At 38.4% G+C, this 16,263-nt stretch overlaps 1 protein-coding gene across 1 annotated transcript; it reads right to left on the reverse strand.

Moving 5' to 3' along the window:
- Positions 1-37: 37 nt before the first annotated feature.
- On the reverse strand, positions 38-16,049 carry LOC122656006 (protein RETICULATA-RELATED 1, chloroplastic-like). Its single transcript, XM_043850421.1, has 8 exons — positions 15,461-16,049; positions 13,946-14,110; positions 13,749-13,841; positions 13,557-13,672; positions 7,040-7,138; positions 6,640-6,945; positions 6,351-6,515; positions 38-401 (listed from the first exon to the last, which is right to left on the reverse strand). The coding sequence occupies exons 1-8, from the start codon at positions 15,845-15,847 to the stop codon at positions 113-115; spliced, it is 1,620 nt and encodes a 539-aa protein (XP_043706356.1). The 5' UTR covers positions 15,848-16,049; the 3' UTR covers positions 38-112.
- Positions 16,050-16,263: the final 214 nt, after the last annotated feature.

The following is a 16,263-nucleotide window of genomic DNA, read 5'->3' on the forward strand; positions in this document are numbered from 1 at the left end:
CTGCCAAGTCACCTCGCATCAAAGCCAACTGCAAATTGCACAGCCTGATGGCTGAAAATTGAATATTCGCCAGCTACAAAATTGGTCTGTGATACAAATGAAGAAATGTGTTCTATGCTGAACTAGCAGTCACCTTTCTCCTGATAACTCTCTTCCTCCGTGCTTTGAGAGGTGCCATGTCTTCTTCAGCAGCATGGTCAGCAGTCCCATGCTTGATACCCAGGAGGCCCAGCCCAGAAACAATGGCATTCTTCGAGATGAACCAGTTTGAAGAAGACCTGGCTTCGTCCTTAGATGGCCTGTTGTAAGCCTTCAACAGGTTATCTGATTGAACCAGTGGATCTGCCTCTACCCCAAGCCAAGCCAGCCTTGATGTCTCTCCAATTTGAACATTCAGAATCCTGCTCGGCACACAGAACAAAAGATTAAGTATGATAAATCCTCAAGAAGAACAGTGGAAATGTGCAGTAGAGAAACATCAGAGCATCTATGCATCATTTGCAGTAAAGTACTTGTCTCCACATGGTGCTGAATATGCATTAATACAACTATATGACTAATTAAACATTGATTATAACTGTATTGCTACCATTTTCTGAAGAAAAATATGTTCCTATCATGATGTTGGTTACACATGGCACCTCTCATGAATCTACCAGCAAAGCATGGTCAGGACTCAGGTGGGAAAAGTTGTTGAAATCACCTAATCCTCCAGACAACAATTCTCTCTTGAGGTCCTTGTGGTATATAACAAGCCCAGTTAAAAGCAACCACTCCAAACACCCCCCCTCTAAAAAAACATGGAGAGAGAGAGAGAGAAACTTCAAGTCTTCCATATGCCTTTTCACACAATTGCAAAATGGAAGTGTGCCCTTGCTTTTCCATGCCTTTCAATTCTCCCTAAGACCAAGACATACCTGCCGTACTTGAATTATTTATTCCTACATCTGTTCTTGACCTTACTACTGTTAATTCAGTAATTAGTTTCCAAAAATCTGCAACGAGAAACTGAGAACCATAATTTCTTCTGGCATCCTGTAGTTCCTTGCCTTACAGAGCATATTTTGAAGATAGAAACCAGGGTTCTGTATAAACAAAAACCTTACTCTCAGATCTCAAGGAGGCATTGCTGGACGCAGATGAGTATATCAATGCAATCCAGGGTGACCATTAATTATGGAAACCACAAGCAATAGAGTGATGAAAAATAAATATGCGTCCATCTTCCCAAAAGCAGGACAGCATAATTATGCAAAGATGTAATGCCCCCTGTTTGGTACAGTTACTATCTCAAGCAACCACGGACAATGCTATTGACCAACTAGTATTCTGAGACAATAATAATATCAAACCTTCTAATTAGATTAAATATCCAAGAAGAGGAAAGGGGTTTGTTTTCCATTTAAAGGGATATTCAGAAAGCTACAATTTCAAATTGGTCATCAATACATTAAGTCCAAGAAAACTAAAATTTCGAATGGGTCATCAATACATGAAGTCCCTCCCAGCCAGAATGGCATTGGAATTAGGAATCATGATGGGGGAACCACAAAAACAAAACACAGTTCACAATTTTCTAAATTCCGGAGGCTTTACAACCTTCTTCAAGTCAAGGCTAGTACAGTAGAGGGTCTTTGGGCATCAATAGGATGGCCTGGGATTTTGGGTTCAGGAAAGATTTGAAAGATTCTAAGTTGTTAGAAGTCACTGGATTAATTGCATTTCAAGCATGTCCATCCCTTTTGAACCGGACCAACACACCTGGACCCTCTCTAGTACTATTGGTGAACCTTCTCATTGAGATCTCTACTATAGGCCATTATCCATAGACAGCAGGCTCACGTGGTCTATCCTTTCCATTTTATTTGGAAGATACAGCCTCCCTTCCCAAAGTACAAGGACTTGACTTGGGAGGTGAGTCATGAGATGAGAAATGTATCATAAAGAACGGTGTGGAAGTTTATTTTTCCTCAGCTTTGTTCACTGTGTGATCCTTATCCCTATTTGACTGTACTCTTAGTGAGGTTCAAGATTGGATGGGGTAAGGCAGATGGTAACCCCCTGGTAGGAATAGGAAGCTTCTTAGGCGACATCTTTTCTTAGTTGTATTTGGAATATGCGAGAGGAGAACAACAACTGAATCTTTTGAGAGTAGGGTGGGATAGGTCCCTCTTAAGCAGCTTCATGACATCATGATGAGGGCAGCAAGAAGGGCCCATTACTTTGGAGGCCTCCAGTGACTCAATGAGATCCCATATCAGATCCACCATGTGTGCAACCACGGCCCCCTCCAACAAAAAAAATACCTTACAGATGGCTGGAAAGGAACTGTAAGCCTTTCAATCCAGCAAGAAACAGAAACTCTCAAAGGTGCTAGAGCAGCACTGCAGAGGCTACAGGTGAGCACTAGCTGATCACAGACCAAAGAAGGAGATAACTGTTCTAAGCTGTATTTTGAATATGTGAGAGGAAAGGAAAAACCGTATGTTTAGATGGTAGGGTGGAAGAGGCCCATTCAGCAGATTCATGACATCACCATGATGAGGACAGCAAGATGGGGCCCATTACTTTGGAGGCCTCTGCTGAGATTTAAATATTTTTATAACATCGGTATTTAGTGACTTCTTCCTCAGCAGTCTCTACTCCTGATTCAACTACTGCTGATCTAAAGGCATTGATAATTATTATAGGATTATATATTTCTTCTCATGGATGGTCAGATTGTTTGATAGCAAGGGTTTCAGTATGGTTATTGGTTGGTTACAAACCAACATTGCTGGCCATGTTGATGTAGTCACCTTATTCAGAAACCAGAGTCTCTAGGTGTACTATCTAATATACTGTTCTCATGGAGGATATGTGCTAAAGCTGATGCAGATTCAAGGTTCAGTCAAAAGTATATGCTCAGGACAAAGAACCAGACCTGAAATCCCATATGGTTCAGAACATTGGTCCATTTTTTGGTTCTAGACTGAACACATGGTTTGGGTCCCTTTTCATCTATGCATGGGGTTTGTTTTAAATGTTTATTTTTTCTTCTTTTCTATTGTTTCTAGAAGGCTAGAGAAGTGTCATAAGTTCTAGCTCTCTCAGTATCCACATTGTTAAGTTCTAGAGAATTCCTATTTCGTTTTTAGTTTCTATTTTGAGAGTACTTGAGTTGTAAGGAACTCCAAGCATGGGAGGTTCCCTATTGAGTTGTTTTTCTTAAAGCTATAAATAAAATAAGAGAAGGGGCAGACCCCCCCCAACACCATTCTGACAAACTCTTAGCATTATGCGTGTTTTCTTCTGTGATACAAAGAGCTCTGCGAGATGCAGCAGCAGTCTTGGTGGGATGCCAAGTTAGACTGGTGAGTTGCTGATCAAGTTTTAAGTGAGAAACACTTCTTACCCTTATTCTTCAACCTTTCAAGGTCAGTTAATGCAAACCCAGGTTCAAAACCCTAGTTCCAGGTCACTATGGGCCCACTCGAATGAATAGCAACTCAACTAATCAAGATAGTGGCAATTTCGTAATGAAATAGAATTTCAGCACTCTACTGGGAGGGATGCAAGGGCAGAATAGTAATTTACTTAAAAGGAGGGGCAGTTTTGGGCTTTACAGAAAGTATGGATTAAACTGAAACAAATTGATGCAGAGCCGCAGCACTACATCCGCAAGAAGAAGAAGAACAAGAAGCTGCTGTAGTGCTGTCCAAGTAGTTTAGTCAGTAGTGTTAGATGTGGATCCATACTTGGTTTTTTTTCAGTGTGTTTTAATGTTTTAAATTGAACCGGCCCAACCTGGTTGAACCAATGGTTCAATTTAAGTGACTTGAGTCACCCTTTATTTATTTTGTAAATTTTTTATTTTTTTTGGATTCACACCACTCCCACGATTTAGAAAGGAGTGTGGGTTTAGTTAGCCGGCTAGGGGTCTTTTAGACTCCTAGACTGAATAGGAGTAAAGGCTCTAAAGCCTATTTAATTACTGAAATTCGTGGAGCTCTCTCATTCTCCACTTTTTGAAAATTAAACTCTGTTTTGCAAGCTGGTGCTTCTTTTCCTTGTGAGGACTGCTTTGTGTGTGATCAAAGCAAGGTGGGATTGGTGTGTGATCCAATCGATACCTTGCGGTGTGAAGCCCGGGTGGTTCGAACAAGCTTTCTCTCAAGTGCTCTTCTTCAAGACTCGATTTTTCTTCAAGTTTCTGCTGCTTCCTACATTCCACTGCATCTCCAAGTAAGTTTGAAGCTTCCCCAACCCCAATCTTCTTCTAAACCTTCCATAGCCCAACCCTAATTTTCCCCTTTTATTTTCTTCAAATTCCCTAAATTTAATTCACTTACAGCCATAACCAACCATCAGAATTCAACCAAATTTGGATCACAGCATCCCCACAACACCTCTTCCACTCGACCTTGACCTCTGCCCCATCCCATCAATAAAACCCTAATTTCCCTTGACCTCCATTAAATCCCAAACCCTAATTTTCATTCCAGCAACATCCAGCCATCATCTACCCCTCAAACCTTGGCCGAGTGTCACTCTACAACCCTAGAGAACTCGACTTTAACCCCCTGCCCTAATTCCATCTCTAAACCCTAGATTCCATCACTTCCCTCTTTTCAAAAACCCGAAACCCTAACCTGCTGCCTTTTGAATTTTTTCACTTCCATTCATCAAAGCATCACTGGACCAATATTGATAGACTTCCCTACACCTACCTAGCATAACCATACCATCAAACCCGAACCTAACCCTAATTTGGACTAAAACCCTATTTCTGCCCAATTGGACTACCTGTTCATAGCAGATCTTGTTGCTTGGCTCCTAGCTGGCCTCCTTGCCACCGAAGACTACATTAAATAGCTTTTGTCGTAGACCTTCCTGGGAGTGCACCTGCATCCATGGTTTAAAGTATTGACCGATACAATACGGATCGGTACGTATCGGTATCGGCCGGTACCAATACGCTACATACCAATACGTCTCCCTTTTTTTAAAAATGAATTGTCTCAAATTGCATCGAAATGTATCGACCGATACCGGACCGATACGATACGATACGATACGATCGATACCATCAATACGTTCAGTAAAGGGTTCTGTGGGTGGTTTAATATGTATCGATACATATCGGTAGATACGGCTTGATACATTACCGATACATACCGATACATACCGATACGTACCGATACCATCGATACATTCCATAAAAAAGCCATTTTCACTCACAGACTTGATACAACTCCTAATCTAACGAAAAAATGAAGGAAAACTCTCAACCAAGAATCTAAAATCTTGCATTTAATCTTGGTTTTTCACACTTTTAAACTAAAAAAACGAATCAAAGAGTGCTACAACATCATCCTTTGCATCATCCAATACTCTTCATGGCTATAGACGATTACAACATGTAAGAAACCTCATCTTTTATAACAATTTCAATTTAATGCACTTGTTTGGCTATACATTATTCACCATTTTAGGTTTTATGCATGACACTTATTATATATTGCTTATTTATATTGTTTTTTGTTCCAAAAGTGTATTTCCATATGTATTTTGATAATTTTTATGCGCATCTGTATTGTTCGATAAGTATCTCCGAAACGATACGATACGTCTCTTAAAATCACCTGATCGATAACGATACCCGATACCGATACCGATACCGATACTTTAAACCTTGCCTGCATCAATTAATTTTATGCCTCTATAGTTTTTGCAACTCTGAGTATCTCACCTTTATTTTTTGTAAATCAAAACCACAATGCTTCTCCTCCATTCATCTGGCACTTTCCTTCTGCTCATAATCTTAATAAAAAGCTTGATTAGCCAAGATAAACCACAAATTCCTAGGCTCTTTCACACTTCTATTGGGACCTCATCTGGGCCTTGTGCCTGGCCTACTTTCATCCTACTTAAAGCTTCTTTTACTTTAGAAACCTTAATTTTTCGTATATATCTACGACATGTGATGTCTTAATGGGTAATGCAGTCTTCCGGGACACTATTACTCGAAGTGTCTTCATTTAGTAGGCTGCAGAAATAATCTTTACATCTCTCCTTAATTTCTTCATCCCTTATTAGTACTTTACCATCTTCACTTTTAATACATTTAACGTAGTCGAGATCTCTACTCTTCCTTTCCTTCATTTTAGCTGTCTTATAAATAGCTTTTCCCCTTCCTTTATGCTCAGATTGTTATTAAGATCTTCATATATCTGCATCCTTGCTTTTCCCACAATCTTCTTAGCAAACTAAAAATCTAAAATATGCAAATTGATCCTAATGGCAAAAAAAAACAAAAAAAGGGGATTTATAGGGACAATGGTTTCAATAGGGGGAAAAACAAACCATACCTCAATGCAGCACTAAAAAATAACGCCACCCCAATAACATCAAAATGGTTAAACAGTGCTCTGTCAACTCCACATAGCAGCTGATATCGCAGGTTTGCATAAAGTCCCAAAAAAGCTCCATAACTGAGTGCATTTGTAGAGACAGTCGGTATTGTAACAGATAACCTAGCATACAAAGGAATGGTGGCTGAGATATAGAATGGTTGCAAAACAATTGGTTTATCTGGACAAGCGAAACAGCACCAAGTAACAAAACTATGAAGCAAAGCATGTTCAACAACTGGTTTACCTTCCCTCCTTCTTACTGGCTGAAAGTTTTGTCAAAGCAGCTTGTGCTGCTCCAGCAGTTAACCCAACCAAACACATCTCTGCAGCCTTGTAGAAGAATGAGTGGATTCTTTTTTGCAAGTCAAATTCTCGGAGTGGATAACTCTTCTCAAAAATGTTGTTTGGAAGCTTTTGTAATGTATTTTGCAAGTCAAACCGGAATGTATTTCCATACGAACGACAAGGAGCAAGTGACCAAACAACAACGGCACTGCAGGCTGATACCGTCAGCACGTTAATAAGTGCCAGATCCCATTCCTGTTTTATCCTATCATATAAAGATGAAGAAGACATATATCAAGTGAACACCACATCAGATGAGACATTTATGTCCATTCTCCCAATTAGATTAAATGAAATACCTTTCTCCACGGTTCTTCAATTCCCACCAAATAGAACAACCAATTGTAGCAGCCTGATCTAAAAGAAGCTTATATAGGAAAGCTGGGTCTGCAATCATCCTGCAAAACAAGAAGATTCAGAAAGAAATCAGGGGACGATTAAAACATTGTAAGCATATGAAACATCCAAAGTCTGTTACTCATAACCAAGAAAACCAACATATCAATTTTCAATGATATTAAAAGAACAGGAGGATAATGTATTCTTATTTCTTATACAATAGCACATGATTTAACAAAGATGATACCATGTTGGCACATCATGGAAACTTCCAAAGAACCAAACCTCCATCACTGTCCTATGCATAAATGACTTCATAGAGTTGAACCTCTTATATGATGTGCACACAAAATATAATATCTTTGCCCCACAAATCTAGCCTCATTTTCTGAATATTTGACCATACCAAAGATTTAATTATGCATTTCCACTGAAATGATACAACCTACTCTTAGTTTCTGATCCTAGGGCATATCAATCAAGAATAGTCATTATATCCCATGTCACTAAGAAGCAGAATAACATTAACTTTGGTGTAATGAAGATGACATGGTTCATATAAATGAAATAAATTACAAAGAGAAGGAACAATAAAAGATATACACATCCAATGAAATGGGCCGAGTTACTCAAAACGGCTGTCCTGATAAGCTTCTCAGGATGACCCAAGTTTCTGCCACATAGCAGATCGGATTGGGCCCAAATTACGTGGACAGGTAAGCCTCAATGTCCCCAGCCACTGCATCGGGTTTTCAGCCAGAACAGAGTTCACCAAGTGGAAAAAATAAAGCTCTTACCAACTAGGGACTACAAGAGGGTGCATGTGCATACATGGACAGCTGAAAAATAGAAAGATGCATGCCAAAACACAGAAGGGTATTCGATTGAACTTATTCCTAAATTTGACATGTCGTTCATCCAATACTAGACCTATCTATTCAACAGTCAGAAGTGCCACATCATCCTGCAATGTGGCTGAAATTGGTGAACCACCCTGATAATCATATCAGGTCGGCCCATCTAAAGCAACTTTTTCCCAATGAAAATGCTGCATGACACAATAAACCAAACCCTAACATCATTATGACAATCATTAGATAAGCATGAACAGTACATCTCATTAACTCCTCCATCTAAGGCCAGTCCATAAGAAAGCTCCTAATTAGTGAACATAAGACTAGGAACATCTACAAGTTTTCCTTCAAAATCCCTCTATCCAGGTTCCACCCAACTTGAACAAAGAAAATTTTCCACAAATCCTCCCTCTACTTCCAAATGGCTCATGGCTGATATCTCCAGTAGTAGTAACAATCATGTAAAACAAAAGCAAAAATGAGTGAAAAAAACTCTGGCAAATGGTGGGCATGGGTATCGAGTATCGATAAGATATGGACAGATACGGCCGATATGTATTGAGATTGGCCATGTCGATACAATACAGAAGCGATACATAAAAATTTTGCGCACAGAACCGATAGAGTATCAATATAGGCCGATACAATACCATACGAAGCAATACAGACCGAAACACTGGATACACACACGCTGCCAAAAACCAAAAATCCTAGTTTTTGAATGAAAACTTTATAAATAACTCCAATATACACCCCATACTGACTCATACTGCTGCTGGACCCAACAACTTAAGTTATATATAAAACTCTTTCCCTAATTAACTACCACAAATCTGGCCAACACAGCAAGACTGAATTAAATTTCAGATTTGCCCCTCAATTACATAAATTGACCCCCCATACTCAGTGGAGCTAATCCTAGCCCTTCATTTAGGACTTCAGGATACTCCAGCAATAAAAACCTGGGACATCCTCATCCCAACCCAGAATTGAACTCTTCAAACAAAATCCCTCAAAAGGGAAAGAATGTCCTTTCAAACTCCCACTTCCATATTGCACAACTGATAGGTGGTCCAATCAAGTTAAGCGTGTAAGCTTGTCACTTTTATGTAGATGAGCGACAGGAAATAATAAATGCAACTCTAGGTAGGATATAGAAGGCATACAAAGATAACCTCATCAATAATCATTGCAACTCCAACAATTCTCATAGTGAAGTATAATAGCATTCACTTTGGTCACTTTCTTTCCTTCTTTTTTCTTTTTTACTTGAAGAATAGGAAAATAAAACCTTTCACCACTTCTATTGTTCATTCATCACTCAATATCATTGATTTTTCACAGGAAATATTATGTGTCAAAGATTCTTGAAACTAGATTTATCAAATTTTAATGTTACAAAGGCCCTGTTGGTTTGTCGTACAATTTTCCTAAAATTATATTCTACATGAAAATTTCACTCCTTGTTTTCAATTTCATTTTTATCATTTTACATGAAAACAAACAACAGAGAATCGTATTTTACCAGAAAATTTTCCTTTTCCACCTCTTTTTACATGGAAGCAAATGGAGCCAAAGCAACAAACTGCAGCTTGGCTCAAGATGGTTACTAACTCAAACTCAACGCAACATAGACTTAACCCAACTGCTTGAAGTCAGCAGCACCAAGGATTTAAGAGAAAGTTTGGTTTGGCCGAAAATAACCAAAACATTTCAGTTTCCATGATGCCCAAAATGAAAAATTCACATATAGTATTAAGAGGATCCATGTAGCCGACCCCATTTAGTTGGGATAAAGCTGAGTTGAGTTGAGTTGTCTAATCTTTACTTTTACCACCCTTATGTTCTATATTTTGACCTTTCCAACCCTATATATGTCCATTGGGAAAGGAATCCGAGGATGGGCCCTAGTTCTGCCACATGGCAGGTTAGATAGGACTGAAAGTTTGTGGACAGGTTAACCATAAGGTCTCTTGCTCACATGTCAAGTTTCAGCCAAAGCAGAGTTTTCCAAGTGGCAAATAAAGCATTGACAAAATTCAGACTATGAAGAGGGTACATGAGCATATGTGGAAGGTATATGATTGAATTTGAGTCTAAAACTTCACATGTTGATGGAGAGGCTAAGGATGGAAACTTCTGGTTCTTATTGGTAAGGGATGAAGAGAAAGAAACTTGCAAAAACTAGCAAAGAAGAGATATGCAGTTTGCATGTCTGGGTAATTATTTACATAATTGCAGAATTTCAAAACCGGTCCCAGCACCCTTATGATGGAACCAGCTCACTAACTACAAATCCAATCAAGCTGAAATTTTGAAGTCAAGTATCTAACTACCAGAATTCTCAACTTTAACCAATAACAGCCCATAAGATCAATCATTGATTAAAAAAAAATAGTAATACATTCTTCAAATTGATCTGGGCCAATCTACAGTACCGGTTCAGAAGTTGAGTTCAGATCTCCAAACCCCAACTCCGTGCAGCCTCAAACTTTGCAGTCAAAGTTTCCTAATAGAAGAGAACTATCTCCAAAAATTTCAGGCCAATCTGAATTAAATTGTATTATCAACCAAAACTAGCACTAGAATAGAGCACATGATGCAGATAAATCGAAAAGTGGGCTTAATTTAATGGAAATATACCTCAGGTAGGGTTCTATTACTTCTATACATGGGTTTTGGTCCAATGCATTTTCATCATAATTGGCCAATATAATGGGACTATATATAGGTAAAAGCTAGAACTACGAACTCAGTCAAGTAGCAAATATGTGGGGTTATTTGTGTTGGATATTTTGACATTTGATGTGTGTCCATAAAACCCAGTTTAAAGGGATTAAATTAATTAATTACAATTTTATATTATATGATTGTTATAATTGTACTATTAGACACAACTGCTTAAAAGTACCGTTTCTATATTCACAACCATGGACAGAAGTGGGGACTCTGTTCTAGGGTTGCCACATTTACCGAATTGCTTCCACCGAAACCCACAGTTTGAGTCCTTATATAAAAACAGTTAGCTATGTCCTAGAATCATTAGAAACTTCAGTGCAGATTTCATTCCAAGTTTATGTTCTGTTTTATAGACTCCTTGTTTGAGTAGTGAGTGTCAAATACTAGTTTGTTTTGGCTTTTCCAAGTAGTAGTTTGAGTTCTAAGCATAGCTATCAAAGTATCATCTAGGCACCACCTAGGCATCCAGGCTCTTTCTTGGGTCCAAGGCGACAGCATGCCTTGTTGACACTTCACGAGTTTATGTTGATTTATATTTATTGCTTTATTTTTTTGATGAATATGCTTATATGATATTCTATGCTTTGTTTGTTATATGTTGGTTCTCTCCTATTAGGCCATTACTAGCATAATTATATCATATTGCATTGATATGGCTTCTGTGTTGCATATAAACATAATTATGTAAAATTATCATTCCTGTATTACATATATAATTAATGCACGCCTAGAGTGACCAGGTGAGCGCCTTGTTGCCCCGTCCAACGCCTTGGGTTGCCTAGTTGCCTTGGCAACTATGGTTCCAAGTCAATGTAGGTTTTTTATAGTCATTTTATGAAATCTATATATATATATGTAATGTAATATATTAGTCATTTTATGAAATCTATATATAGATATCATAGTTGTCACGACGTCTACATTGGAGGGGGTCTGGGTGCCTAGGCAACGCCTTGACAACTATGATAGATGTAGTGGCCTATGGCCTCATCCACAAATTTATAAATAATAATTAAACTGTTGCTATGAGAGATCCATAGAGTTGCTGGGTGGATTCTCAATGGGTTTTTGTTGCATTCCAAAACCAAAGCAAGTGGATTACTGTCCTGTTATCTCTTCTACTTTCTATCTTAATCTCTTGCCAAACTACAGGTCAGATTATCCACCTTTTTAACTAGCGGCACCCTTGGTTTAGTTCATATTTTCAGTCTACATTCTAGCTCTATATCTCTCTGATTTCTGCTTAGAATTGGTTCAAACTTGAGACTTAACTTTTCGGTTACCTATTCTCTGGAATTCTGTTTTGTTGCTGAGGTAGAATGGCAAGGATAACAGAACTAGCACTGTTGCTCTGTTTTCCTATTTGCACTAGGATTACTCTGTGCAGCCTTGTCTAGATCTCAGTTTGCTGAGATAGTCCGCAGGCAGATTCTAGTAATCAAGAGGACTAATCATCCTGAATATCAGGCCATTCTGATCATTATATATCAATTTATAATATTTCTCCCTAGTTCTCTAGTTGTCTCTGCTTTTTTGGTGAGCCTGTGTGTGAATCAGTCACTAGTTTAAGCTTGGGACTCGTTATTGCATTAGCACTATAATATTGCTTGAGAAAACTACGATTTCCAGTAGCAGAGATAAAGTTTACCTCACCTGCTCTGAAGAACAAAATCAACAGCACAAAAGGATATCACCAGGCCGTGACTCTGGGAGAACACATAAACTCACCACTCAAGGCACCAACAAATTGCCTCCACTAGAACCCACAACAAATATCATTAATCTCAATAAAAATCACATGTTACAGCAGAGGACTGACCCTTTATCTATATATTAGGCTGACCCCTAAATTCCCATTCATGACATGAATTGAAATGAAATCCTCTAATACTTAACTTTATTGCTCAACACTCATACTAAGACTAACACAAATAGGACTCCAACTTAGACAAGTAAACCTAATGCCATACTTGACACATGACCTCATATTTGGACTTACATATTGTCCCATTACAAAATAAAACCCATAGATAAACCCCTTAGGACCCATATAAGCATAGATGGACTTTATTTTAACCAAAACCAATCCCAAATCTCTTAAATTGAGGATCAATCACGCAGTCTTGACTGCATCACACATTGCCTCTCAAAACCATCTTCTATATATCCACAGTCAGAATTGCCACGTCACCCTTCCATGTGGTAGAACTAAGTGCAACTGTCTATCCAAGATGACCAACCAGGAAACTTTTTGCATATATATAGATGAGAAATGCCTAGAATATATGGCCTCGAAAATAACATATTGCACTCACCTTGGGCACATTAGCCTAACCAAGGCATCACCTAGTGGCCAGCCACCCTATCAACGTGAAAACTACAGCATAAAAATTTGACTCTACAGTTAAAAAAAAAAAAAACCTGCACTTTTATCAATAAGGAAATAAGAGCCATCCAATTCCCAAAGAGAAATTTTGAAACAAAAACTGAGAAGCATCTGAACTATGAGAAGCGGCGGCAACATAAGAAGGACTAGGGTTGAATATGATCCATTACTAACTGTCCTAATCAGGCCAAGAAAATGAGGAAAACAACTCTAACAAATTCGTTAACTATAAGAGCTGCTTCACCCAAGCAAAAGAAAAAGAAAAGAAAACTGCATGCACATGTGCACAAGCAATCATACATGTGAATTCACAAAAATGTTACACCAGATGGGCCCAATTGGCATGTAGTGAGAACTTAAATACGGATCACACCACAATGACCTTGTACATTGATCAGGTGAGTATGTGAACATATCCACTCTTTTTCTAATGAAAAATTATTTAAAATTATGAGCTCTTTATTGAATCAAATGTATTTGAGAGATCTCCATATTTACCTGCCAATGAATTGCCTAGATAATCCTTGTGGTAGAGATCGAGAAATAAACCGAGCAGTGGTTGGTCTTGCATTGATTACTAGGAACCTCACCATTTGAGCAGAGCTTACCAAACCCTGAAGAACATATTACCTCCAATTCTAGTTAGTAAACGTTGCTGTTTGAAGGACAAAAGTCAATGTAAGAATTTACCATTTCATACGCTTGCCGGAGCCCAGCAGGCAAATCCATCATTGTCTTTTGCCACTCATGTAAGACAGCATCTACAAACTTCCTATCAAAAAGCTGGTACAAGTGCAGAAAATTGATTATTGAATTTTGCATTGTCAAAGGGATACATTTGCCTCTAAAACTTTAATCCTATTTAAATATATATAGAATTCGAGTACCTCCTCAAAAACAGATCGCATCCTAAACAATCCACCCTCATCCCCTTCATCTCCATCATCAAAGTCACCCATGTAGTCGTCATCATCACCACCATCATCACCCCCATCACCACCACCAAAATTAATTTTCTTTCCGATACCTCCACCCCCTCCCCCAATTGCAGTCTGCGTCATTCCAAAAGCTTAAGATTTTAAGGTGATATAGCATAAATAACATTAAAATAAAACCTGAAATAATACAACATAAAGACCATAATGTCCAAATCATTTAAGAGAGGTATCGGTTTATGATAACTGATAAATCTGAATAACATATGTTGGTAATGGAAATAGAAGTAGGGCTACAAATTAAAGAGATTCGGAAGATTTACATTATTTTATAGTGCTTATCAGATGGTCATCTTTTAGGAACACAACCATAGTAAACTATCAAAATACAAGCCGACAAAAGCCTTGGAGTGCTGCAGGACAGGTATCAAAAGACCTGTCTTGCATCAGTTTGGTATCAAAGTGAAAGCTCGTTATTTAGTACGAATTAGTGAAATGAAGGAATCCATAAAAATTAATTCAACAGACTCTGGAAAGAATTCCAGGAGGAACCTATTAAAATTTAGACATCCAACGCTTTGATAGAACAAAGGATTTTGAATGGAATGATTTTGAATATCGTTTCATTAGTAAAAAGCCTTCTCCCACTTTTAAATTGTCCAAACAAGAACTTTATGTAAGAGTGGAAGCCCCAAAAGGAGAGCTGGGAATTTTTCTGATAGGAGATAGGAGTGTTTTTCCTTGGGGCATGATACTTCCCAAAAATTGAAATTCTTGATCAATGGAGGAACAATATCACCATATTTTTTTGGATGATCGACTCATTCCATACTACAAATAATCGCAGGCAAACAAAGTTTGATAACACTGATTCTTATTTCTCAATGATATCCCACGATCAAGACAATTGACTGAACCCCGTGAAACCATTTCATAGAAGTTTTCTGCTATTTTATTCTTACAAAACAAATAGCATTTCCTTTCACAATACGATCAAACATCAGTCACATAAGGAAAAGAAGGTGCATGAATGAGAAATTCAACGTTTCCAAGACTACTCTAGCATTGATAAAGGTGAAAGACATCTTAGTATGGCTTTAACTCAGTCCTAGTAGAGAAACTCATCCCACATCTCTAATTGCTTCCATGAAATTTTTAAGATACTAATAACTATTAATGTCTCTTCATGAGGTAACCCTAGAGAATAAAAAATTTTCATTTCTACTCAATTGCCCATTCTCGAAACTTTGTAAGAGAAATCCCTTTGTAGGAAAATATGTACTACCTCATTGCATAACTAAAAGAAGCAGATAACCCAGAAATTTTAAGCCCGGGATCCAACTTTGACATTTAATGAACTCAAAACAAACCCACTTGGACAATTCAATTTAATAATTAATAAACCGAAAAGCATTTGTGGTAGCGCCAATTACATAACCACGATAAGAAAATATGAACAACACAAACCTCGGGGCTAGACTTGGATTGCTTCTGAGACAAATCGAGCTTCGACTTCTCAAGAGTCACCGTTCCTAACGCGCCGTACTGAGTCTTCATAACAGGAGCAATCATAACAGATAAAGATGACGAAGATGTGGATGATGAAGGAAATCCGGAATTTGATTCAGCAGGGGAGAGCCTGAAGCATCGCTCAAGGTGAACTGCGAAGTCTCCGTCCACCAGAGCAGGTCCATTAATCACCACAAACTTCCCAGATTTTCCAACGGAGATTGATCGACGATGGTTTCTAATAGAGCATAAGAAAGGGCGATGAGGATGAGAATGGAGACTTTTGTTGGGGATTTGAGAGTTGATAGGCATAATTTGAGCGGTTTGAAGGACGGCACGAGACATCTTTTAACTCTCTCAGAGACTCTTCTCTTTCTTCTCAGTCTTCAACTGGAGTTTTCTTCTTCAGTTTTCATGATGAAGTGACCTGTGAAGGAGAAAGGGAGTCGTAGAGGAGGCTCGTCTCTCTCTTAAATGACAAGGGAGAGAGGGAGAGAGGGAGAGAGAGAGAGAGAGATGAGAAGAGAGGAGAAGAGAGGAGGAGATGACAGATTGGCCGAAGAGAAACAATCCAATGACTTCGTTTTCTTTTCATAAACAACCCACACAGTTTTTTAATTACCACGTGTCATCAAAAAAATTGTTTTTTTATTATGAGCGTGTCCATAATGTTATGTGGTTGAGAAATTTATGCAGTGAGGGCACCTGCGTGGGCTGGGGGCCTGGGGCCTGGGGAACCTTGGAATAAATGCAAATAGTTT

This window comes from Telopea speciosissima, chromosome 3 (assembly GCF_018873765.1).
Source record: "Telopea speciosissima isolate NSW1024214 ecotype Mountain lineage chromosome 3, Tspe_v1, whole genome shotgun sequence".
In the NCBI taxonomy this organism is placed as follows: domain Eukaryota; kingdom Viridiplantae; phylum Streptophyta; class Magnoliopsida; order Proteales; family Proteaceae; genus Telopea; species Telopea speciosissima.

What these genes read in the sequence shown, in the direction of transcription:
- LOC122656006 (XM_043850421.1), bottom strand. Translation starts at nt 15,847, where the DNA reads ATGTCTCGTGCCGTCCTTCAAACCGCTCAAATTATGCCTATCAACTCT. An exon ending in AATCCAAGTCTAGCCCCGAG is followed by an intron (nt 14,111 to 15,460) that starts GTTTGTGTTGTT and finishes GGAATGACGCAG; the next exon opens with ACTGCAATTGGGGGAGGGGG. An exon ending in TCTAGGCAATTCATTGGCAG is followed by an intron (nt 7,139 to 13,556) that starts GTAAATATGGAG and finishes CTTGTTTTGCAG; the next exon opens with GATGATTGCAGACCCAGCTT.